At 44.4% G+C, this 24,392-nt stretch overlaps 1 protein-coding gene across 1 annotated transcript in view; it reads left to right on the forward strand.

The window, feature by feature from the left end:
• The window catches only part of TYRO3 (TYRO3 protein tyrosine kinase), a 41,307-nt gene extending 17,282 nt beyond the window's left edge, over positions 1-24,025 (forward strand). The window contains exons 7-19 of the mRNA XM_063159059.1: positions 2,534-2,711; positions 3,173-3,315; positions 4,585-4,729; positions 8,819-8,948; positions 9,784-9,884; positions 10,819-10,914; positions 12,602-12,682; positions 14,328-14,420; positions 15,129-15,250; positions 15,653-15,762; positions 17,196-17,355; positions 18,682-18,818; positions 21,592-24,025. Coding sequence (XP_063015129.1) covers positions 2,534-2,711; positions 3,173-3,315; positions 4,585-4,729; positions 8,819-8,948; positions 9,784-9,884; positions 10,819-10,914; positions 12,602-12,682; positions 14,328-14,420; positions 15,129-15,250; positions 15,653-15,762; positions 17,196-17,355; positions 18,682-18,818; positions 21,592-21,967 — 1,872 coding nt within the window. The 3' untranslated portion in view covers positions 21,968-24,025. The remainder of the gene's footprint in view (positions 1-2,533; positions 2,712-3,172; positions 3,316-4,584; positions 4,730-8,818; positions 8,949-9,783; positions 9,885-10,818; positions 10,915-12,601; positions 12,683-14,327; positions 14,421-15,128; positions 15,251-15,652; positions 15,763-17,195; positions 17,356-18,681; positions 18,819-21,591) is intronic.
• Positions 24,026-24,392: the final 367 nt, after the last annotated feature.

A 24,392-nucleotide genomic window follows, 5' to 3' on the forward strand; every position in this document is an offset into this window, starting at 1 on the left:
CACAGAGGTTTTATTACACTGCAGCACACATGAGGCACACAGCGCTCTGTGGGAAGTAGCTGTGGCTGCAGGGTGCCCACCCTTCCTGCAAGGAGCAGTGGCCCATGGTGGCTTGTTCCAGGGCAGGTGCCTGTGAGTCCCGTGCCAGATCAGGCCTGTGCTGTGGGATGCCAGAAGAAGTGCAGGAATTCGCACATGCCGAGGAATCCAAGGGATGAGGAGCTTGCAGAGTACAGGATGTGGTACAGGAAAGGGAGGAATGATGGAAGCAGAAGGCAGATTGGGCTTTTTGATAGAAGATCAGGCCTATTTGCATGTCTCAGAGCAAATGTAAGCCCTGTCTCTAAATTTTGATTGGTTTTCCATTGGCAAAGACCAGTTCTTCCCAGAAAATCAAGCTTGATACTATTCTGTAGCTCTGCTAGGTGCAGAGTACTCCACATCTGTGAAAAACTGGTCTGCTCCTTGAAGTTCCTGAGAACAATGATATGTGTCCAACCTCAGGCAGAGTTAGTTTCTATCATTGCATACTTAGCTGTAGAATCAGATCAAAGAGCCCAGTGAGAAAATAAATGGTGATACCCAAAGCAGGCTGTGCAAACACAGCTAGGCACATTCCCCATGGATCTATTTGCCAGGCCCCTATGCTTTCCCTACCTGATTACAGCAGCCTTATGAGCTGGAGTGGAATTTCTATGCAGTGTTGCCAACTATGCAGAGGAGGATTATAAACTTAAGGTATGCTGGAAACAGTCTAGCTAATTTACTTGTAGTCCTCTTTTTATTTGAGGGGAAACCAAAGGTTTCATGCTCTGATGTTTATTATGTTTCAGAAGTAAAGGAAATAATAATTTAGTTTCAACTCACTGGCAGAAAGAAGTCCTGAATGCAGCTGGCCCTGGTTTGTGGGTTTTGTTGCTACTTCTGTTCTTTTTTGCAGTTGAAAATGCTTTTCTTGCTCTGTTTGACAATGTCAGTTATCTCGAGCTGGAACAGCCTATTCTCTCTGGCTTGCACGCTGCAATGCTAATCATTCCGGGGTTTAAGTTCTCCCTCACTTTTGGCAGGGGCAGGGCTGGGGGATGGGACATGTGGAAAAGAGGCTGAATCAGAGCAGCCCGGTTTCTGTCAACTCAGCAGTCTCTCACCCCTTTTCTAAGCCTTTTCTGTTCTTTTTGGGGAGGACGGAGTTCCTGCATTTGAGTCTGGGAGCGGGATAACTTGGCAATGACCCTGCACTGTCAGAAAACTGTGCTTCCTCTGACTCCCACATTATGAGATCCTGTGCGAGGCATTGACCTACATTTCCATGTGAAAATGCACATGTTCCTGGCTCCTCACGATTGCACTTGTGCTGGGAGTCTCCCAGGAAGAGAGGGGGGATTGGAAGTTTGCTGTGCTGTTCTGGCACTCAGGCATTGCGCCGTGTTCAGACCAGCAGATTGCCTCTGGGGACAGGGCAGGGCATGGCAGTGTTTTCTGACTGCTAACACAAGCCAAGTTCCAGGGGCACATGCACTACCACCAGCTCTTGGGAGTGTTGAGCAGAAATACATCATCTAGCAGACAGGGTTTAACAAAATAGTTGTCTTGTTTTTTCCGTGCTGCGGGTGACAGTGATAATGACAACAATATGCTTTTCTAGTCAGGAAATTTGAGATTCTTCCTTTCTACCAGCCAAATAAACCAGTGTGCCAAAAGTGTATGTGAGAGTGAGCAGAAGGGCAGTGAGAAAGGAAGAAAGGCTGCCATATAAAATACATAAAGTCCAAATGACTTTTTCACTTTTGTCAGTACATCTTGCTTTTACTCTCTGCTTTGCTATTTTGCATGCAGTTGAAGAGAAAGTCTGAGCTTGGGAGCTATGCAGTGATTTCTGCTATTGTTAGTACAAAAGTAGGAGCATTCACTCTGTCTGTGCATTAAAAGCACACAGTTATATCAGATTTAAATTAACATTCATGCTGCTTTAAAGCTCAGATTTGGCAACAAGAAAAAGAAAGATGTAGGAGTGCTAAGAAGTCTTTTTCCAGTTTAATTTGAAACAAGTTAGTTGAACCAAGTTACCTATGTCTACCATACCTCTCATCCACTACAAAATTGAAAATATACAAAGTTCTGGAAAAAAGAGTTGAGCAAAAGGTGACAGCAGGCAACAGGCAAGTTGCTCTACTGGTTTTCATTGCCCAGATTTAAACAAGCCTCAGAAGCTGGCTGCTACCACTCAAAGTGATAAGCACATTTAGTTTTCTTTAAAGGAATAATAATCAACTGTAGAAAGTGTAACATAGGGAAGGAAATGTTTTAAAATATGGAACCAAATTTTCATCTGGTGGAAAATTTCTGTACTGCCCAAATGATGTCACTTCATGATTCTTAGTTTGACAAGTCCCATTTCAGTATTTTAAGCACTACTGGTGCTGTATCTATTCTTACACATTCCTAAACTGACAATTAAATGAATTCTTATCCATGTGGACATGTTAGTCATATTGTTTATGGTAACAGCCACCACGTTTCACTCTTGGCACAGGTGGCTGAGTCCCCAGATGGCCAGGAGGTGTCCACTGAAGTGACCCCAGTGCCGCCCTTCTCCTACACCGTGCAAGGCCTGAAGCATTCCACCAACTACAGCGTCCGTGTGCAGTGCAGCAATGAGATGGGCAGCTCCCCTTTCACTGACAGGGTTCATTTCCAGACCCTGGAGCTTGGTAAGAAACAGCAGGCAAGAACAGGACAGCGGTTCTGAAACTGAAAAAGAGATGATTATAAATGTCATTAACTCCTTGCTGGTTCTGCAGTATGGGAAACATTATGCTGTTAGATTGCTCATGCATCCCAAGGGTCTCCCAGAGCAAAACAATAATACACAGTCACAAGTGGTAGCAGCAATGATGTGTAATACAGGGCTTTACCCAGCCATGGGGTTTCTGCATGCTGGCCCCATTAGCTCTGTGAGATCCGTGGCATCTTGAGAGAAATGAGAGGTGCTGACCTGTCTCCTCCACTTGAAACCACGCACAGAGTGCTGGTGGTTTGCAGAAGTTGTTCCCTCTCCTCACACCCTCTCTTTTCTGGATGATCTCAGGAAAGAGGGTGAAACTTCCGTTTTCAGTGTGGATAGTGCCTTATTTTCCTGCACAAGTGATGGTGTTCTGTTCTCTGCTTTCAGCTCCAAACAGCACCCCTCAAAATATCCATGTTATTCAAAGAGATCCTGGTCTAATTTTGGAGTGGGAAGGTGTGACTCCAGATGTGCTAAAAGAAAATGTCCTGGGATACAGACTGGAATGGATTCAGGATAATGTAACTCAGGTAACAGATTGAGAAGTTACTGAGCCATTGAACACAGAATTACAGAAGGTTTGTACTAAATTTTCTAGGCATTAAGGTCCCTCATCCATACCAGGGGTTTAGTTTACTGACATTGCTTTTGTGAAAATGGATGTATTCTGACATTAGGGAATGCCCCACTATTTGACTTCAAGATATAGGACCATTTCCTCCTTCCTGCCATATTCAGAATTCCTCACTTGAATGTTCATCTGCAGACAGACCAGTTCTCTGCCATTCCTTGCACAAGCAGGACATAGAGAGAGTCCATTTGTCTGTCTCTGCCTCTTTCTGGGCTGGCCAGCTCAGACAGTACAGGATGTGGGCTTTCTCTCTCCTGTGACTGGGCCTTGGCTTTCCAAATCCTAGCAGCAAAGGTGTATTTAACAAGTGAATGAGTTGTGCTGTAAATCACAGAAAGAAGGTTGTGGAGTCTTTAGCTTCATTTATAATACTTAGGGAGTTGAAAGGGCCCTGAGAGGGTAGAAGGCCTTTCATTTATTTGTTGGCATTGACCTTTCCCAGGTATCTATCAGCCTTTGAAGTTCACAGCTTTTCTTATGGTTTCTAACTGGTGTTTACCCGGTGCTTATTAATGAAGAGCAAGCCTGTAATAGTAGACAGCTAGAGGGAAAAAAGAATTATTTCCTATTTTGTATGACCCATTTCACACTAGGTCAGCGTCATTGACTTTGAGTGATGGTATTTTGAGTTCTCATTGAATTTACTCTGTGTCAGTGGTGGCAGCCAAATGTTCACGGGTTTGCTGTATGAAGAAGGTCCATAAAACTACTGAAAATATGTTGACCTTGCCATTGTAAGTGAAAATCGGGGCTGAAATTCAGAAGCCATTCAGGATTTGGTCAGCAAGTTAAAACAGACAGACAGATTCCTCCCTTGGATTAAAACCTCCAGATGCTTTACAGTAAACCACAAGAAGGAGGTATATCTTTTAATAGCAGAAAAAACCCCATATTTCTATAGCAACGTGCATGGGAGGACTTCAAAGGAAGAAATTATTAAACCTCCTATCTCCCTTATGCTTTGGGAAACTATTAGCAATTTTTGGGAAGAGAAACCCAAGGCAACAGCCCAAATCTCAGGCAAAACTGAGATAAGGGTCCAGAAGTCACAAATCACCCTTGCTATAGTGCCAGTGAAGTACATGTTTGGTAGCGTTTTGTTTAAAGGTGAAGTTTTACATTAGATGCCTTTTAAAACAGCTCACTGTTTATTGTCATTTGCACTCAGGGGGAGATGATTGTGCAGGACACAAAAGCCAATCTCTCCATGTGGAATCCTCTCAAAGACCTGATCATCAGGGTGTGTGTGCTGAACTCTGCAGGGTGTGGGCCCTGGAGTGACCTCTTCCTGCTTGAAGCCCAGGAGGTCATGGGTAAGTGTCCACTATTTTCTCCCTTCACCTGGGGACAAAAGTCAGAAATACTGGGACTGCTGTTTTTTCACAGTCTTTTTCTTTCAGTGCTTATTACTTACATGTGGGGTTATACAACAGCACACTTCATTAAGGAGACTAGAAATTCAATAATCTTCAAAGAGCTGGTATAAACAAAACAGCTTCTGGCCTCTACTGTGTCTTCTTAGAACAGGGTTTTACTGTGCTTAGTGCAGAGCAGAAGGGCAGACAAGAGAAAATATGCAAATTAGGGCTTACACAGATTTACACAAGTAAACGTGGCAGAAGACTCCTCCAGTACAGATTGCCTTCTTTGATTTAATTTTATGCCATTCCTGACTAGTTTTAGTGAAGCCTGATTTAACCTGTGGCCACATGGGGGTTCATAATGGTTTTACTGAATATATAGATGTTAAACCAGTTTAGCTGTCTCCATGGAAAAGCTGTGCTACTGGTAGAAGAGGAAGATGATGGCACAGATGCTGTACCATGCAATCTGGACCATGTGGAAGGGTTTGTTGAGAGCAAAGGACATGCACATGTGGAGTGCACTCCTAGTGCTGAAGGGCAGTTGGGCTCACCTGGGGTGATTTCCTGGCTGCTGGTGTTTCCCTGTGAGTGGGAGGTGGCAGGCAGGCTATGAAGTAAGACAGGATGTTATATGGGGAGATGGACAGAAGGGAGAAGGGAAAAGCTCCTGTTTGTGAAGGAAACTGTGACAGAACTAAGAGGGAAATGTTCCAAATAAAGATACAGATTGGTGATAAGAAGTCATAGAGGTGTGACCGTACAAAAATTCCACATTCTCCTGAGGTTTTGTTTCCAAGTGGCTGTGGCAGGACAAGATATCTAATTTCTAAGTCTATCTAATATCAAAGTCTCTAATTTCTGATGTTGACCCATCTGCTGCTGCTATCTTCTCACTCTGCATGTCTCTGAGGAATCACATGGACATTGATCTCTCCTGATCCCTCCATGCTGAGGGATGGCAGGGGGACTCAATAGAGGAGCTCCCAAGCAAGCAGGAGATGGGGATACAGGTAGAGCAACCAGTAGAGAACTGTATCCTTACTTGCAGTGGTGCATTTAGTGCTGGTTTTAGCATGCACATTACTCAGGTCCTTTGGCAGCCCAGTTCCTGTGACAAAGTCAGCGCTGAAGGTCAAGTGTGAGCACACAGTCACTGTGGGATCAAAGCCCTCAAATTATTTAAAAGAGATTGAAGGGGTGGGAAGGTTCCGAGCTGAACCTACTGAAGTTGGTCACTAGCTCCATCAATTTGTTTCCTCCTATTTTTTGATTGGGTATTTTCTGTGGGCACCCAAATACATACAAAAGTATCTGAAAGAACCAGGGTTTCCTTTGGAAAACAGCCATCACTGGCAAGAAGCCCCAGGGAATGTTTAGGGTTTGCATTTTACAGGGAGCTGGAATGGGGTAATCCTGAAAGCACTATATGTTGTCACTTGATCGTTTTTATTTACAAACCACTTCAAAAAAAGCAGCATCGGGAGTGGTGCTTGTTTTGGCCAAATGCTGTCTGGAAGCACATGTATTTCTTCACAAGCATAATAGGCTGGAAGTAAAAGTTCACTGTGGAAACACTGACAGGCCTTAAGCAGCAGAGCTGCAGAAAGACTGCAGTTTTGTTTCAGGCCTGGTAGAAAACATAAGTCGCTTCCTTTCCTAAAATAGCAGCCTGGCACTGGTTGCTTTATGTGAGAAATGCCAGGGGTGGTTTCTGCCCAGCTCCCAGTGCGGCAATAAGGATGACTAAGCTCGTATAAACTTTAAGTCGAATTTGTCATCACAGCAAAGCTAGTGGGAGCTCCACCCTACTTATGCAGAGATCTTGAGTGCTGTTAACAAAGATTGTTTTAATATTTTGAGAAACTTTCTCAGAAGAAACCTCTTTTTTCATAGCAGAGCGAGGAACAGAGCGGTGTAATAGCTTTTTCCTATCTGTAATCTTCACAATTTTAGGCAGAAGACTCTTGGATTATGTTCTTTGCACACTTTTGAAATATAAACTTTCTATGAAATGAAAGGGTTCATCATCCGACGGCTCCTAAATACTCTTCTAGACTCTTCTAATAATACTGAATTCTCTCCGCCTGGTGCAGTCTTAAGGCATGTGCTGGTTGAAAAAGGGGCTGCAGGAGATGGGAGAGAGAGTTGAGAGAGGAGAGGCAACTTGTGGGCTGCAGCCTCCTCTCAAACTCAGTGACACGAGAGGGAAGCAGGGATGTGTGGGGCAGAGCAGGAGAAGCAGTGAATTTCAACATTCATTTCTATTTCTGACACATTTGCTATAAACTGTGAGATGGGCTTCTGATTCCCAGCAGTTTAGAAACAGGGAGAATAATTTATTTTAGTTTTATTTTCATCCATACTCCTTTCGGAGGGGCTCCCCAGAAGTTAACCTAAATCCCTGCTCTCTCACCAGACAGAGACTAGAAAAATAAGCCAAGAGAGGTTTGTCTCACCACAAGGAGAAGGAAGCCTTATTGTTAATCATGAGAGGGGACCTTTCTCATCAGTGTTGTTAGCTGTTTCTACCCTGATTGTTAGGCAGAATCACACCAAGTGAATGCCTTGGGAATAGTGGAGAGGGTTGGAGTTAGCTCTATTTTTTTTGAGAAAGACAGCTTCTGTTTCTGATCTCTCCCTCCTCATAAACAGCCTTGAAGGCTGGGTTGAAAATTGCAGCAAGAGGGAGTATCATAAGCCCCAGAGCCTGTAAAGCCTTCTGGATGGTAAAAGAAAATGTGAGTCACTGAAGGAGATAAGATGCTGGAAAATAAGTACTGAAGATCTGATAATTTGCTTCAAGTGGAGAAGTACTAGTCTGCTTCCTCCTTTTGTCTACAATTCTGTGTCCTTAAGCTCTACCTATTTATTAACCAATACTACTTCTTTAAAAACCTGGATGATAAGGCTCCCAGGACTCTGCCAGCAAGGGTTGTCTGACTGTTTTTCATATGCATCTATGCAGACATCCATCCAAATTCCAGCCCATTAACCTAACATCTCTTTTAAGAACAGTTTTATTTATACTGTCATGACTTATATCAGGATTACTTACATCATCAAAGATGATTCTTCCTTGCCTTCAGGTAAAGGGCAATCAGCTGCTGAGGGTGAGCAAGTGAGCATGAAGATGAAGGAGGTGCTCAGGGACCTGGTACCTTTTCTTGTTAGCTCTTAAACATTTTGGAATGAGGGCCATCCTAGATTTTAATAAATCCTTTCAAATTCACATTTAATCCTTAGTAATTGTATTTGGAGAAGAAATCTCTCAGGGAGTTGGATTAATTTATCATTTTTTGCCAGGCATACATAATATTCTTTTTATTCAGAACTGTATTGCTTATCTTCCTTGCCTGACAGCTTGCTCAGCTTGGCATTGTCTCCATTTCTTCTGTAGACATTTTGTAGTCAAAAGTATACATATTCTGGGAACAAATATTCTTTTCTTTGGGGAGAGACATTGAGAAGCTGCAACCACCAAACAACATTGTAAAGTTACAGCTAATACCAAATCCCTCAGGATGCTTCTCTTTGTGGGAAGGGTTAGAGGAAAAATGTAAATATTTTTAACCATATTGCCATGAGGCAATTGTCCTTCTCTGTTGTCTTTCAAAATGTTGCCTGGCTGACATTCAGGTAGTGCTGTGTTACCTGGTCAAGGTTCTGGTCTGTCTCAAACAGGACAGGGTGAAACCCACACACAGAATGATCATGCTGAGGAACCTTCTTGTCCTGAGGCTCCAGTTTGAAGCGCCCCAGATCATGAGCTCATGTGAAATAATATAATCTGCTGCAGCACCTGTAACATTCTCAAGGCTCAAAGCCAATAGTTTCTGACAACTAGATGGTTCTGCTCTGCCTTTGCTGTGAGAAGGAGCTCGTTTGCCTGATGATTTGGCTGTTTATGCCGAATTCCAGTATACAAAGATCCACCAGGTCCAGCAGCATGGCTTTCCCATTTAAAATCTAAAGGAGAAATTGGTCTGTTTAACATTAGCAGTCTTCTGTTTCCTGACTGGTGTTTTCTCCATCATCTAGGTGGCCAGAGACAACCTCCTTATGGGACATCCTGGGTTCCTGTGGCACTGGGCATTCTCACAGCTCTGGTCACAGCTGTTGCTCTGGCTCTTATTCTCCTTCGAAAAAGAAGAAAGGAAACTCGGTTTGGGTAAGGGAGTTTCTCCTTGTGCTGGTTAGAGAGATCTCTGCTTTCTCTTCTGTTGTGGTTTCTGACTCAATTATTTTTCCAAAAAGCGTTGTGGATGGAGTACTTTTGGCAGTTTCTTTGAGTAACTGTATTGGTTGTTTTTCTGTTGGAATTTTTGGGGGGGTTTGTTGTTACTGTTTTTTTCCCGTAGTTTTGGGGTGCCCGCCTTTTCTTCAAAATGACAGCACCAAAAATACAGTAGAAAAAATGTTATGTTAATAGCAATGCCTTATTAGACTATACAAATAATAAACTCTATGAAGGTAATTCTTAGCACTGATGCTTAAGAGAAAAGATCCACAGATGAAATATCTGTATTCTCATGGTCTGAGCCCTTTGTCCCATGCTGGTTTTCAGTCTATCAGCTGATTGTAACTTCCTGTAACTTCCTGACTGCCCAGAACCTCTGGATCCCCAGTAAAGTTTCCTTTCCATCACCTCTGACTCTTGGCTGTGGTTTGCTCCCTACTGCAAGCAAGGTTCCCTCTCTTTCCAGTCTCCCAGACCTCCCTGTCACAGCAGCATCTCTGCTCCTATGACTCCTGCAACCAACCCCAACCTGCAGCTTCTCCCAGGCACTTGAGAGGAGTGATCCCCCTGTTTTGGAAGGCTGTAGGTGCATCAGCAAAGCAGCATAAACCCATTGTTTCTCCTCTCCAGATACACCCTCTTTAACAAAGCCGTCTGCACAATTTATATGGCAAGGGGGGAGAAGCCATCTGTACTGTTCAACACACCCTTTTGGAATTGAATGGCCCGTGTAATCATGGTCCTGTGTGTCTTTTCTGCCTTCTAGCCATGCCTTTGGCAGTGTGGTTGGCAGAGGGGATCCAGCAGTCCATTTCAGAGCTGCCAGGTCTTTCAACAGGGAGGGCCCAGAGCTCATTGAAGCAACATGTAAGTAAAATGACCTGAGTGATTCTGCCCGGGAAGCTGTGTTCATGCATTTACAATGCTCTCTCTGTTTTCACTGAAACTGATGTTTCTTGATAAAAAACATGGGATTAATTTACAATGAGGCTTAGACACTGTGAATTGCAGAGGTGAAAGGCCAGAATGGTTGTTTCCATACCAATTACATAGCACTTGCTAATTACAGCTACAGTCATTATGTATATTAATGCAAGACGTAAATTCACCACTCCCTTGCCCCAGTTTCACAATACAAGGACTCCTTCAACTGGAATATAATCCAGTGGTGAGATAAATATGGCTGAACAATATTAGCAGGACTTTTTAAATTCAGTATGCTGAGCTGTGCTACAAGCATGAACCAATCAATCAGTCTTGGAAAGCAGGAATTAGTAACTTATCAAAGAGGAGATTGAGTTCCAGGAATGGTCAGATGATCCATTAAGGTGATCCATTTCTGTCTCCTGGTTCAGGAGGGGCATGGCTCTCTGTGGCAGCACTGCTTAGCTGGGGTAGGATGATGCTCCAGTCAGTAATTAAAATAGTGCAGCTCCATCAGGTAAAATTAAGTTGTGTGAACCAGTGTCTATCAGCGGCCCTTCAGATTGGATTTTGTCTTCTCAGCATTCTTTACATTATTTCTGTATTCCTATTGTTCTTGGAGTGTTTAAGGGTGGTATTATCACACCCTCTCCCCTTAAGTACTGTAAGTACATTTTCTGATGGTTGAAAGTTACTGGCCACTTGTCTGAGGTGAGGCTAGAGGACATGGAAAGGAATTCTGCCCTTTTCCCTGCTTACAGTGTGGGAATCAGATTGGAGATGGAGATTAGAACAGATGACTCTTAATGTTGTGACAGAATATTTAAATATCCCTTATTTGATGCTTCATTTGTTTTGTTATTTGGTTTTTTTCCAGTGGAGAGTGTAGGGATCAGTGATGAGTTGAAGACAAAACTAAAAGATGTCTTAATCCAAGAACAGCAGTTCACCTTGGGAAGAATGTTGGGCAAGGGTAAGAACCAAAGCTGAACAAGGCTTTACATTGAAAATCCCACTTGTGTTAATTTAACTATTGAGTAGGAAGAAGCAATTACAAGCAGCCTGTTTTCTCTCCAGCTTGTAGATGGAAATTTAAATGGAACTATCCCTTCCGCTGGGATAAAACATTTCAGGGGTTTAGCATAACTAAGAGGATATTGGCTAAGCCATTCCTGTAATATGGCTCTACAAAATCATGGACTGCAGCCTATGCTCAGCTTTCCAAAGCAGTGTTAATTCACTAGTGATGTGAACTTCTTGCAGAAATTTAAACAAAGGAATATTCAATTAACATTCCCCTTTTTCTTTATAAGACTAGTTTTATTGCAGGGTTTTTTGACCCTTTCCCACAGGGAGCATTCTTCCCCTCCATCCCTCCTAGAACAAATGTGTTTCTTTCAGAGCAGGAAGATGACCTTCCTGCAGAAGTGGTCTCAGAGGGCTTAACAATGCTAAGTAATCAAACAGCTGTGTCATCTGTTTGTGAGTGTTAGCTCTTGGCCAGTTTCTGGGATCCTACTTCAACCCTCTTGGGCTGCTCCCATGACAGGTAAACTGAAATTGGCTGCAGAGGGGCCCCAGGGCATGGCCTTGGTGTGGGGATGCCAGCTGGCAAGACCTGGTCTGTGTTGTCAGCCCCACTGCCACAAGCCCAGGTCACATGTTATAAGATGACATAACTGCATTATCTTGGGCTCTGCTGACTCTATAGCTCCATAGTATGGCAGCAGCACAAAATACCTTTGTTCCTTCCCATTTTCCTGATTTGTGGTCAGATCCACTGCTCATGGTTTTTGTGAAGCAAGCACATGCCATAGAGTAGTGAAGGACACTGGTGAAATGCCAGTGGGAAGGTAATGCTTCTGGGGTAGGTGTCCTGAGTGCCATATTTTGCTTTCTTCTTTTCAGTGTCAGAGTTTCTCATACTAATGCACTGTGGGTGGGATAAGCAGTTACAAAATTAGAGAGAGCAAATCTAGAGCCAGATCTAATGCAAAGAGGCTGTTAGGCTGTGGTATAAAGCCTCTTTAGGCTAAATATTTGAAAGAGGTTTTGGCCTGTTGCATTTCCTCTTAACTCATTAGAGAGCACACTTGGGCAAAATACTGCCTTCTGTGAATCAACATATCACTCACACACAAGTAGATGCTCTGTTTTCTCTGGTCTCCTGTGATTCATAGAAGTAATTCTCTGAGTTTTGTGAGATAAGGCTGACTGTGTCTCAAATGGTTGAGCCCTGGCACTATCACTCAGCTCTGACGGCTGTCAATACCAAGAGCTTCTTCAGCCATCCCATCCCCTTACTGCTCCAGCAAAGAGCCTCCTCTCTGAACAGAACCTCACTCAGACTCATCCCTCATGATTTGGCTTCCCCAGAAATGTCTGCCCAGCCTAAACTCTGTCTCTGCATCATCTGTCTAGTCAGGAATTGCTTTTTTCCCTTCTCATTTTCCTTTGCCTTCTGGACCGCCAGCACAGTGAGCTCTGTCTACTGGTAGTGATATCTCTTCTAGACACACATGTGCTGAAAGCTGCTGTCTGGAACAGCAGAATGAAAAACAGAGTATTTCTTTGCCAGTGACCCCTGAAGTGAACCTGCTGTGAATCATATTTCTTCACAAGAAGCTGTTCCCTCACTGCCTACTCTGATAATTTTGCAGGAGAGTTTGGGTCAGTTCGAGAGGCACTACTGAAGCTCGATGATGGCTCTTTCCAGAAAGTGGCAGTGAAGATGCTGAAAGGTATGTGGGAGCAGGGCTACCTGAATTACTCAAGAAAAGAGAGCTTGGAAAGATTAAATGTTGTCTGTCCTATTCTCAGCAAATATCCCCTGGTGCTCTTTATTTCTCTCTGAGCTTCCCCCTCAGCCACTCTGCCCGTGTTGTCTCCCATCCCTTTCATGTCAGTCTTTTTGTAGTGGAAGGTCTTGAGGAAAGGACCTGTAGCACCTAGTTGCTTCTACAGCACATAGCATGTGGTGAACGCCACCAAAACCACTCCATCGTGTAGCACGGACAGTTCAGACAGGTCTGCTTTGCCCTGATAATTCAGCAGTGAAAGAACAGTATTCCTGCAAGCACATAGCCTGGAATAAACAGAAGAGTGTCTGGGCTGAATGCAGTGACAAGCCAGCTCATCTCAGTCAGCGCATTTGACTGAGCAGCCCAGCTCCCTTCAGATTTGCCATTTGGTGAGTGTACATAGCAAGGGCAACTAACAGGCAGAAGTCTGTAACAAGAAAAGCAATTAAGAGATAGGTATAAATCAAAGGAAATGTGCATATATCTGTGTTTATATATGTTAACCTACGTTATTTGATCCCTTTTGCCTGTAAGGCAGAAATTAACTGTGACTGACTGAAAGCAAACTCACTTATCTGTGGAGCCCAGTTTGCTGTCGCAGAATAACAGCTTGTACTAAATACACTTAGTATCATCTAGTGTAACTTGTATCATTTTATCCAGCTTCAACAATAATTCTAATCAGCTTGCAAGCTTTTGTGTAGTCAGAATGTCTCCCTTCAGGCATCTAACTAAGGAACAATCTGTCAGCCTCCAGAGGCACCTTCCTTTCTTCATTGACTGTAAAAAGGGAATCTCCTTTTGTCTTTTGAATTATATTGAAATTACTTGCCTAAAGTAGATAATGTGAACACTCCCCTACAGGTCTGAGTCTGATCTTGCAGCAGGACTGGAGGACTCTTGCTAAATTCAGCAGCAGCAGTGGTGGGAGTAGTCGACTGGGATACTTCTTGATTATATTGATATATTTCCATAAATCTGGAGTCATAGCAATGAGAAATAATTTACTTCAGAATTTTGCTGATGTACATCACTGCTGAATTTGGTCCAAGCTGTCCAGTAGTGTGGTTATTTAAGAAATCTTAGCTCTAGTGCCTTTCAAGACTCAATCATGCTAAGAGACCTAAAGGCATTTATCTTTCACGACTTCCTTGTCAGAGATTATTTGGGCCCTGTTGTGCCAGTCACAGGCTCTGCCATCTCCTCAGTTTCAACATTTTCTTTCATTCGCATGATGTCTCCTCTCCCTGACATTTGTAGTTTAGGTTCTTTTACCTAATTAATTCTTACATCTTTAACCCTCACACGGTTTGCACAGCTTCCAAGGAAAGTTCTTACACAGAAAACAGCTGCTAACCAGTGGTTCTTTACCAAGAACCAATTTACCAGATGTCCCTGATAAGTGCTTACTGCTGCCCATCCCAGGAGAGAGTGTCAGGCTCTGCTTTGTTGTAAAATGTCTTATCTAGCTATAGATCTGAGGAGATGTGCTGTGCCACAAAGAACAAGCTTTTGACAATCACTATTTGTAATGCACCTTGGAGCCACCTACAAAGAAAGCAAACTCACAGTCTTCTTTTTCCAGCTGACATCTTCACCTCCACGGACATTGAGGAGTTCCTGCGAGAGGCTGCCTGCATGAAGGAGTTTGACCACCCTCACGTCACCAAGCTGATCGGTAAGGCAGCGCTGCTGCTCGTGCCACAGAGCTCCTCCTGCTCCTGCATGATCCCACACAGCCCCACGCTCCCCAGCAGCGCTGCTGCAGCCTCCTCTGTGCTGCCTGGAGTGCTGTGCAGGTCGGCACTGCTCCTTCCCAGGGGCTTGGGGTGTGTGCAATGCTCCCCACACCTGCCCTCACACACCTGCAGCAGCCATCTCCTATTGAAGCTGGTTCTTTGGCTCCTGCAAATGCATCAGGGAGACTTTGGCTGGCTGAGAGGTGTCTGAACTGCTGTGAGATGTGAACAGGTGGGCAGGTAGGCTATAAATAGGAGGAAGATTGTGGCTTTCCAAAATACTGAGTAAGAAGCAAGACATTCATGGGTAGACGCTTTGGAATGCAGGTATTTTCCATAATGTGGAGATTGCTCTGCAGAGCCTGGGCTTGGGGCTGTCTGGTCTGGAGTGATCCTAGAAGCATTTATAGTTGGTCCTGCAAGAAGAGCTGAGAGGCTCTAGGCTCTTAGTACAGCCTCTGGAGCCAACAGGGTTAGAGGCATCTTACCACCTGGCATGAAGCCACAGACGCTTGGAGCATGGAATCTACCCACCAAAACTGTGCATTTTCCTCCAGATCTGTGAGAGGAAGGCACAGCAGCCTGTAAGATTCCTCCTGGGAATAATCTATTTGCTAACAGCCCTTTGCTGTGTGTGTCCTCACCAGGAGTCAGCCTACGAAGCCGTCCCAAGGGCCGTCTCCCAATTCCCATGGTGATCCTGCCCTTCATGAAGCATGGAGACCTCCATGCTTTTCTGCTGATGTCAAGGATTGGGGAAAACCCATTTGTAAGTCTGTCTTACTGTAGAATTCCTTCTGGGAGGTTAGGGATTTTCAGAGAATGTATTTGGAGCAGCTCAGGATTGGTGTCCCAAAGGCACTGGCAGGTGGTTGGATTTTAATACCAGGGGAAGTTGTGAGATGTGGTCTTAAAGTATTTAATTCCATGCATGCTGGGGACCAGCTCCTCCATCCCATCCCATCCCATCCCATCCCATCCCATCCCATCCCATCCCATCCCATCCCATCCCATCCCATCCCATCCCATCCCATCCCATCCCATCCCATCCCATCCCATCCCCTCCCTGTATTCCCCATCCCTGCTCTGTAAAGTGGCAGCAAACTTTGCATTTTTGTCATATGTGCTTGAAAGCCTTTGGGAATAGAACTTAAACTGTTATTTCTTACAGAACTTGCCTGTTCAGACACTCCTCAAGTTCATGATTGACATTGCCAGCGGGATGGAGTACTTAAGCTCAAAAAATTTCATACACAGGGACCTTGCAGCTCGGAACTGCATGTAAGTGATTAATGAGTTTTTAATGAAAAGAAAGACCAGAGTGGGTGAGGGAGGGATAAAAAACCTTTTGCATGACAGAAATGTCAGGGGTCCTGCCTAAGAATGCTGATGCTTGCATTAAGTGACAACAGACATAGGGGAGCCATAGTCATTGTGGTGGGGTGTGTGGTGGTGCTGCTGGGAGCAGGGAGCAACTCCCACTGGTCTTTCAAACAGGCCTTTTTTATAATGAACTTTTCTATCATTGGTTTGCAGATAGAGTTTCACAGAGTTGATTACAGTATGTGTTTGTAATTAGCCACTCCAGTGGTTGTGTGTCAGCAAAGGCTATTTGTTCCACAATGTCAAGCAACCAGCAGGACAGAATGGGTTTGGCTGTGTTAGGAGAAAAAAACTTCCATTGTATGATGAAGTCTGTATTTCTGGTATCTATTTTGAGGACTTGATTATCACAATATAAGAACTGTAGTTTCCTTGAAAGCTTGTGGAGAATGCCTCTAAAAATATTTGCATGGCGAACACACCACATGATCCCACTTCACTGTTCTTGACACCAAACTACCTTACTGCTTTGAAGGAAAGAAAAGTCCTTTTTTTATCCTTTCCACTCTGCTTCTTCCCTGAGAATGGAGTATGGAACAGCTCATTGTGACAGCAGTACTCTGCCTCTGAACAAAACCACAACAACCAATAAAATCCACAATGAGACACAGATTTCCAATGTCCAGATGTACAGGCAAAGAGCCTGATAGTTATGATGAAAAATGATGGGTTAGCCTGCTTTGGCATTTATGAGAAACCCAGACTGATTTTCTATTTTCGTAGACATCCTCCAGAGGAAGCTGAATGGCTATTTCAGCACATCTTCTGGAGAAGCAGTGAGTTCTTTATGAGGCCTGGGAGCATGAAGTTTGTGGCCTTTACTTGGACTGTCTGCCAGCATGTATAGGTTTAAGTGGGTGACAGAGCAATTCAGACCATTAACCAGGCTTGGAGAGATGTTGCAGATCTAGCAGTTCAAGCAGTTTTAACCAGGCAGTCTAGGCAATCACCCTATGATTTTTTTGATTTCCAGTATGGGGTGCAGGCCTTGGTGATAGCAGTGAGCATTGCAGATGTCCTCTGATAATCTTGGAAACAGAAGGTATCTGAGTTTGCTTTGTGTAAGAGTCTAGACCATCTGAGCCTAGCCACTTCCTTACTTCCTTAGTCATGATTAGTTCCCTGTTAGTCTGAAGGAACTAGTTTGAGACTACTAAGCTATTTCACATTGGTCACCAAGTAGATGAAATCATTCTCCTTCTGTGTAATACTTGGTGAGCTGTATACCTTTTTTTATTTTTTTGGGTTTTTTTGTTGTTTTTTTTTTTTTTTTTTGTCTGAGGTAGCCAATAAATGCTTTCCTTTCCTCATCTGTGAAAACTTTCCCATAGGTTGGATGAGAACATGAACGTGAGTGTCGCAGACTTTGGACTTTCTAAGAAGATCTACAGTGGAGACTACTACCGCCAGGGCTGTGCCTCCAAGCTGCCAGTGAAGTGGCTGGCTCTGGAAAGCCTGGCAGATAATCTGTACACAACGCACAGCGATGTGGTGAGGTTTGCCCTGGTGTACTGGGGACCACTTGTACTCCTGCTGGAGTGGAGGAGTCCCACTGAGGGTGGGAAAAGGCCCTGGTGATAGGAAAGAGAGTTTACCTTGTGTTTGAGGGATGATGTCAGAACTTAAGGCTAAAATATATGAGCGTTTAATGGAGAAGACATCAACCCTTTTCTTCTTGTTGTCCTTTTGTCCTTTATTTTTCAGTGTTTTTCCCCATCCTCTTCCTCTTTCCCCTTCTCCTCTTCCTTTTCCTCTCTTTATGCAGTTTTCTCTCTCTTATTCTCTCTTATTTTCCTTTCTCTTCTGCCTGACAGTTTGAAGGTGACATTTGAAATGTGTGTGACCCACACACTTAGGCACAAGTGCAGCAAAGGTGCTCTGTGCTGCAGAAGGCATTGGTGGAGCTCTGTAGATCTGAATACGTCAGTGCTTACACTCCCCATATCTTTGCCCCTGGGGAGCAAGGCTAAACCCATTCATCTGAAATTGTTACTTATTTTCCTTTTGGGATTTTTTTGTCTGGTACCATCTTCGCTCTTCCTTGCCGTCTTTTGATCTATTTTCACACTAGTTTTGTCCTTCAGTCCTGTGGTCTTGCCTTTCCAGTTGTCCCTGTCAGGTTGTCCTTGAAGAGATAACCAAGAGTGCCTTGTAATGTGGCTGCTGTGTTGCCCAGCCATTGCTGCATCCACTGAACACTGGGTTTAGTGATTGGTGATCACTAGTTCAGCCAGTTTACAACAAGCATTGGACAGGGGTTTGCTTATAAAAATAATAACTTTTTGCACCTCACAAACCTTGCAGTTTAGTTGAAAAGTACAAGTATGGCTGTGTGGTGTACAGCAGAAATGAATTTGAGCCGTAAGGGGGGGGTTTGTTCTTGCCCTGCTTATTGGCTGAACTCTGCTTTCCCTTGTGTCTGTACATTACTAGAAACTCAGAATCTGGTGAAACGAATTAAGAAACTGATTTGTGAGCCCCAAACCAAAATATTCTTCTATCTGGGAATCAAAAAATTGATGCCACATACCTTAAAGAAGTAGGAAAGGTCTGCAGGTGGAAGACAGGAGTAGCTCCAAATCTTCCCCTGCTCCACTGCAGGATGGGGCTGGACAGGGCCTTCAGTTGTCTCCTAAGATGATGTGCCAGCACCAGAAGCATCTGGTGGGTCATTCCTGTTTTGTGGCTAGAATTTGGATAGTCCTTGCATCGCTGCTGCTCAGATGACATTACCCAGCACAGCCTGAGCATACTGAAAGCAAGCCCAGCGAGCAGGGAACGGTCTGTTCACTTGCTCTGTGTGCTGTTCTCTTTCAGTGGGCGTTTGGGGTGACCATGTGGGAGATTGTGACCCGAGGGCAAACTCCTTATGCTGGCATTGAGAATGCAGAAATCTACAACTACCTCATCAGTGGCAACAGGCTGAAGCAGCCCCCGGAGTGCCTGGAAGATGTGTGAGTACTTCCTCACCCTGCTGACATGATTTTTTGAGGAATTTGGCATGCTGGAAGGAAACAGAGGCAGCTGGCTGGGATGCTGATCTGAATCTCTCCACTTTCCAGTACACAGAGCCATTCACTAGAAAGTCCCTGGGTTAGCTACTAGATATTCTTTGCTGGCAGAGCTCCCAGGAACCTGTGGTAACTACACAAGCAGCTAACTTGGCTCAATGGTTTCAACAGGGTCAACATTAGCAGTTCTTGGCTTTGTGGAACTGCAATTTTGTTTCCAGAATCACTGAACCCTGGCTTCTCAGGCCAACATCTGAGCAAAGGGATGAGTTCCATGGCACACCCTGAAAGATGAATAGAGAGGCAGTCTAGCAAGACTACAAGGAAACTGGATTGCAGAGGCAGTGGCCTGCATGTGTCGTTCAAAGCTTGGCCCAATTTTCAAATTTTGATCTACTACTCTCAGAAACACCAGGCTGAAAGATAAGAGAGCAGGTGGGACAAACTAAGGTTGTGTAGATCAGTGTCCCACCTTAAATTACATCTAGGAACAAATCCAGGACAATCTTGAAGGTTCTGGTTGCAGACATTTTCAGACTTACAGGAAGGACCTAGATAGTCCACAGGGCAGCAGGCAGCCACATGCTGCAGCCTGTGCTCCTGCCTTAATGCTGCTGCCAAGGGTCCACTCGTGGCCAGCAGGTCACAGGAAATGTTTGCCTAGGAACCCTTCTTCCATGGGTGGTGGTTGGAGATTCCTGGTGTCCTCACATGGGGCTGTGTCACCATAACTTATCCCAAAGTAAAACTTGCCTTGCCTGGACAAGATGAAATCATTTCACTGAGGGCCCAAGCAAGGCTCTGTGTGTTGTGCCCAAATAAGATATAACTATAAGCACTGATTTTAGTGGTCTTAGACCTCTTTCCTCCCTCTTCCCTCCTGCTCTGATAGTGGATTATTTAATGTAGTTGCTTTCACCTTTTCCTTTTTTCCTACATAGGGAATAATCTGTACTCGTGTTACTAAAGGTGAACACTTTCGTCTTCTCAGCAGTTCAGTTTTTATTGAATATAAACATAAACAGTTATATCACTGCTTAAATTGATTACACATCATGGCTGCTCTAAGGAGCTTTGGTTCCAAGTTCTGGAGCTTATGGCTGTAAGATGTTAGAGATGCAGAAAGTAGAGAAGATACAAACCTACTAGATAGGCACTGGAGAAAAATCCATCACAAACTATTAAAAAAATACAACAATTGTTTTGTGAGGTGCTTGAGCTACAGGTTATTGAGACCTGAGAGAATATATCAGAAAAGTCTCACTACATGCTCACCCTCAGCTTACATGCTTTCCCCAAGTGTTGCTACTGGACTTGGTCAAGCACAGGGTACTAGGGCAAAGGGACCTTTGAGCTGATTCAGTACAGCCAATCTTTTTCTACCTTTCCTTCAAATGAATTATTCAATGGATAGCAAAGGTAAAAGCAAGTATTTAATTTGGTTGCACAAAATTGGAAGTTTCTGTTTTATCTGCAGCATTTATAGTCATTTCTACTGTTTGTGAGGGATGTAAATCAGGATTAAGACAACTGAACCATAGAAGCTTTCTGTAAAAGTAGTGTGAGATCAGAAACAGTCTTGTAAGTCTGATCACAAGGAATACAAAAAGTAAAATAAAACCCATCATGAAATGCTTTATTTCCCAGTAAAGGCCACATCAGATTTTTTTTTTCCATTTACAAGTTCAACTGAGGTTCATTTGTATGCAGTGTTTTTCAGTGCCAGCACTGTGCTTTGTTCCTGTTCCCTGCAAAACTGGCAACAATAACAGCATAGGAATGCAGCTGCCAGTCTTGTGGGTGATGCACAAAGAGGAGCAGGACAATGGCTCTGGCCGTGCTCCAGCGCAGCCCCGACACCGAGCTGTGAGCTCAGGGCACTGAGCTCTCTCCCCTCGCCCAAGCACGGGCCTGCAGAGCCAGGGACTGTCAGCTCATGCTGGCCCTGGGGCACCAGAGCTGAGCTAGCTGGCATTTCACTCTAGGAGGAAGGCTGCAGGACGGGACCTGGTAATGGCCCTGTCTTCTGCGCTGGAGTGGCACCTTTGTAGTTGAAGATGCCATTTCAGCATCCCTCTTCCAACACTCAAGCTGTTGCCCGTTCTTTAACAGCCCTCTAAACAAACCCAGGGTGTCTTTTTCCAGTCCTGTTGACAACCTGTCAGGCAGCAGCAGCAGCACACTTCCGTTACTCTGGGAGCCTAATTAACATGGCATGAAAGAAAGGATACTCTGGAAATAACATACATCTCCTGAAATTTGATCTTTGTTTTCTTCCTGTGATTTATCTGCTCTTGAACTAGAATTTGGAGGGACAGCTTCAAGCTGTGGCAGAGGTTGTGAGGGTGCTTTTTGTGAATAAATTCAAAAACTATTGCTAGGTGATGTCACACTCAAAGTCCTATTCTAGCTCCCTAGAGACAGCAGAACAAGGGTTTTACCAGGAAATTCAGCATGCTTTGACAGGGCTTTTGGGTTTTTGATACCATCTAAATAACATTTTTGACCAAAGGGAGAATGCCCTTAAAAATGAGAAGAAACAAGAAATTACACCCATAATGGCCATCCATGCTGTATCACCTGTGCAAGGCCAAAGCTGACAGTTTTTCGGGGAAGTGTCTGTGTTTTTTAGGCTTCACTGCCCAGAGCCCCTCTTCAGGGGTGCAGAGCATGGCTGCTTCACTTCTCAATGCTCTTGTCTCCCTCTGTTTTGCAGCTATGATCTCATGTGCAGATGTTGGCATCCTGAGCCCAAGCTACGGCCCAGCTTTGGAGTACTCCGCTCCCAGCTGGAGATGATTCGCGGGAGGATGTCCACACTCTCTTCCAGTCAAGATCCTCTCTATGTCAACATTGGGAAGGACAAAGAGGCATCTGCAAGTGAGCCTGCCCTGCACGCCTCCTTTGGAAACATGGATGCTGAGGAGACTGTTGCTGGGGCAGCTGCTGCTGTCACAAGTGACTATCGCTATATCATGAGCCCCTTGTGCCTTGGAGATGATGCTGAGGGTGAAAGGCATCCAGATGGACAAGAAGGGGAGGACAAAAGCCTTCTGTATGAGCTAGAGACAGAAGGAGAGAAGAGTTGCTAGCCTGTACATAGCAGTGACACCCTGCTTCCCTGGGACTGGATGTGTGCAGTGTGGTGCTGTCTCCTGGGGCTCTGATGCCGGATCTGGAAGAGCTTTGAATAGCACTGGCCAGGGCTCTGTAGCTTTCACCACCCGGATGGGCTGCAGTGGCAAGCAGCTTGGAAGAACTGCAACCCCAACAACCCCTTGGATATAGGGAGGGAGGCAGTAGGGTTACAGGTTGACCACGTCCTGCTGAAAGGAGTTCAGAGCTAAGGCAGCAGCTGGAGTCTGTGCTCTGCTTCTTCTCACTGAGTGCTGGAGCAGAGCTGAATACACCTTCTGTTCAGTCAGTGCTTGCTCTTGTGTAGATGTTGTCTTCAATCCTGGCTGCGTGACTTTGAGACTGGTACCCCTGAAAACTCTGGTGGGTATTTATATTGTCATTCAGGACAAGAGGGCAAAATTCCCCTCGTGCTCACTCAGCAGTACTGCCTAGACTTGTTGCCTACCTCAGTGGTTCTCAAACTGATCAGCGGATCTGCTCCTACCCAGCACTGAATTTGAACATCTGGCTCATTTCATGCAGTGACATTTGCTGCTTCCTCAGTCCAGGGCTCTTTTAAGAGTTTCAGACATTTTGGTGAGCAAAGAGATTTGAAAAAAAAAAAATGAAAATCCAGCATTCCTCTTCTCCCCATGTATCTTTTTTTTATGTCTTTCTTTTTCTTCTGTTTGATGCCAGTTCAGGCCTGACTAGACTTGCAGCTGACATTAAAATGCAAAGGGAGGGAGAGCAGCTGGCTTGTGTGAGGGCAGAATCCAACTTCAAAGGAATGGAAAGGAAGCAGTGTAGAGAGGACTTTACAGCAGTATGGGGAAACTGTTAATTAATGCTAAGTGCTGCCCTCCAGGAGAGGAAGAACACTGAGATACAGAATGATGACTTGCTCAGTTTCAGCAGGAGCAGGATTCAGCATTTGCTTCAAAGTTGGATTATTTCTATCATTCTCTTTATTAGCCCTATATCTTCTTCAAATAATGAAGAACTGTAGCTGCTACAGTGACATGTGAAATCAGTTTCAGGAAGATGTGTGTTGAGGGGAGGGATCAACTGAAAGATTTCTTTTTGAAGAGAGAGGCCTCGTGATGAAAAAGCTTGAGAACCACTGGCCTTCCTATTTAGGAGGCTTTTTGGCATGCTGTAAAAGTCACATAAAACATGGAATAGTATCACTGCAGCCTTCCAGACAGGGCAAAATTAATGGGTTTGCTCTTTGGGTTTTGTTTTGTTTTCCAATCAGCATGTCTGACTCACTGTAACTGCAAGTGCTTGTGTGGTTTTTAATAATTTAATATTTTACTGTAAATCAGCATTTGTTTTGTGCAGTGGTTCCCAGCCAGGAAGTGCAGTTACATCTTACTCTACTTATCCTAAATATTTGCTAGATCTTAATTTCTTTTATTTTCACTGCGCTGAAAACTTGGCAGTATTTCTTAGGATTCCACATTGCACTTCCTCAAACTAATACCACAAATGTCAGCATTTACTGAGTTGGCAAAGGTGGGACCAAAAAGTCAAATGAGATTGCAGACTTGGTATCAGAACAATCCACCCTTCAATACCCAGTATTTGCTTATTGTAAAGTCGGGGTCTAAATATAAAATTCAGGTCAAGCTTCAGCCCTTATGAGAACCCTTCCTAGGGAAGGGGAATTTCAGCCTGAGACTTGAGCATGGGCCCTTTCTGTTAAGTTTCCGACTGAACAGAGATGTCCCAGAGGTGTCTCCAGAAATTCAGTATGGTTTCTCAGTCACAGATACAAATGCTACCATCTTACACCCCAGGCAGTACAGGGTTTTCTCTTCACTTAGCTGGAATGCTGTAAATGCAGGTGAGAAGATAACACCTAACAAAGGGTAACAAAAACCTGTGCAGTGCACTTTTGCAGTGAGGGCAGAAGGCTATGCTCCCTGCAGCTGCCTAGGAAGTGCAGATGTACATATAGTCTCTAACTCTGGGAAGCATGTCTTTAGTTTTTATGCATTTTTTAATAATAAAACCTGTACTGTGTTTGAGTACCAGCCTCTTAACTGTAGCAGAATGTGTGATGATGCTCACTAACCGTGTGGGGTCATAGTCAGCCCAGCAGAAAGTCATCTTTCTTCCTTCACCAAGCATGACTGAGCTACTTCTTGGGGGCAGGGAACACGTTTGACCTGCCCAGGTTGCAGTTACCCTGCGTTGCTCCAGCCTTGAGACTGTGAAGGCCAAAATCTGATGGGCAGGGGCCAGTGGTTCCACGCAGAGAGGCTCTGCAGCCACCACTTTGCAGGAACCTGGGGAAGAGCCCTTTCTGGGACGTGGTGCTTCCCACCCAGGAATGCAGGACCTGTGCATCAGTTGCTCCCTGAAAATTGTCAGGGAGCCCATCCGGCTACTGGC

This window comes from Melospiza melodia, chromosome 6 (genome assembly GCF_035770615.1).
Source record: "Melospiza melodia melodia isolate bMelMel2 chromosome 6, bMelMel2.pri, whole genome shotgun sequence".
Classification (NCBI taxonomy): Eukaryota; Metazoa; Chordata; class Aves; order Passeriformes; family Passerellidae; genus Melospiza; species Melospiza melodia.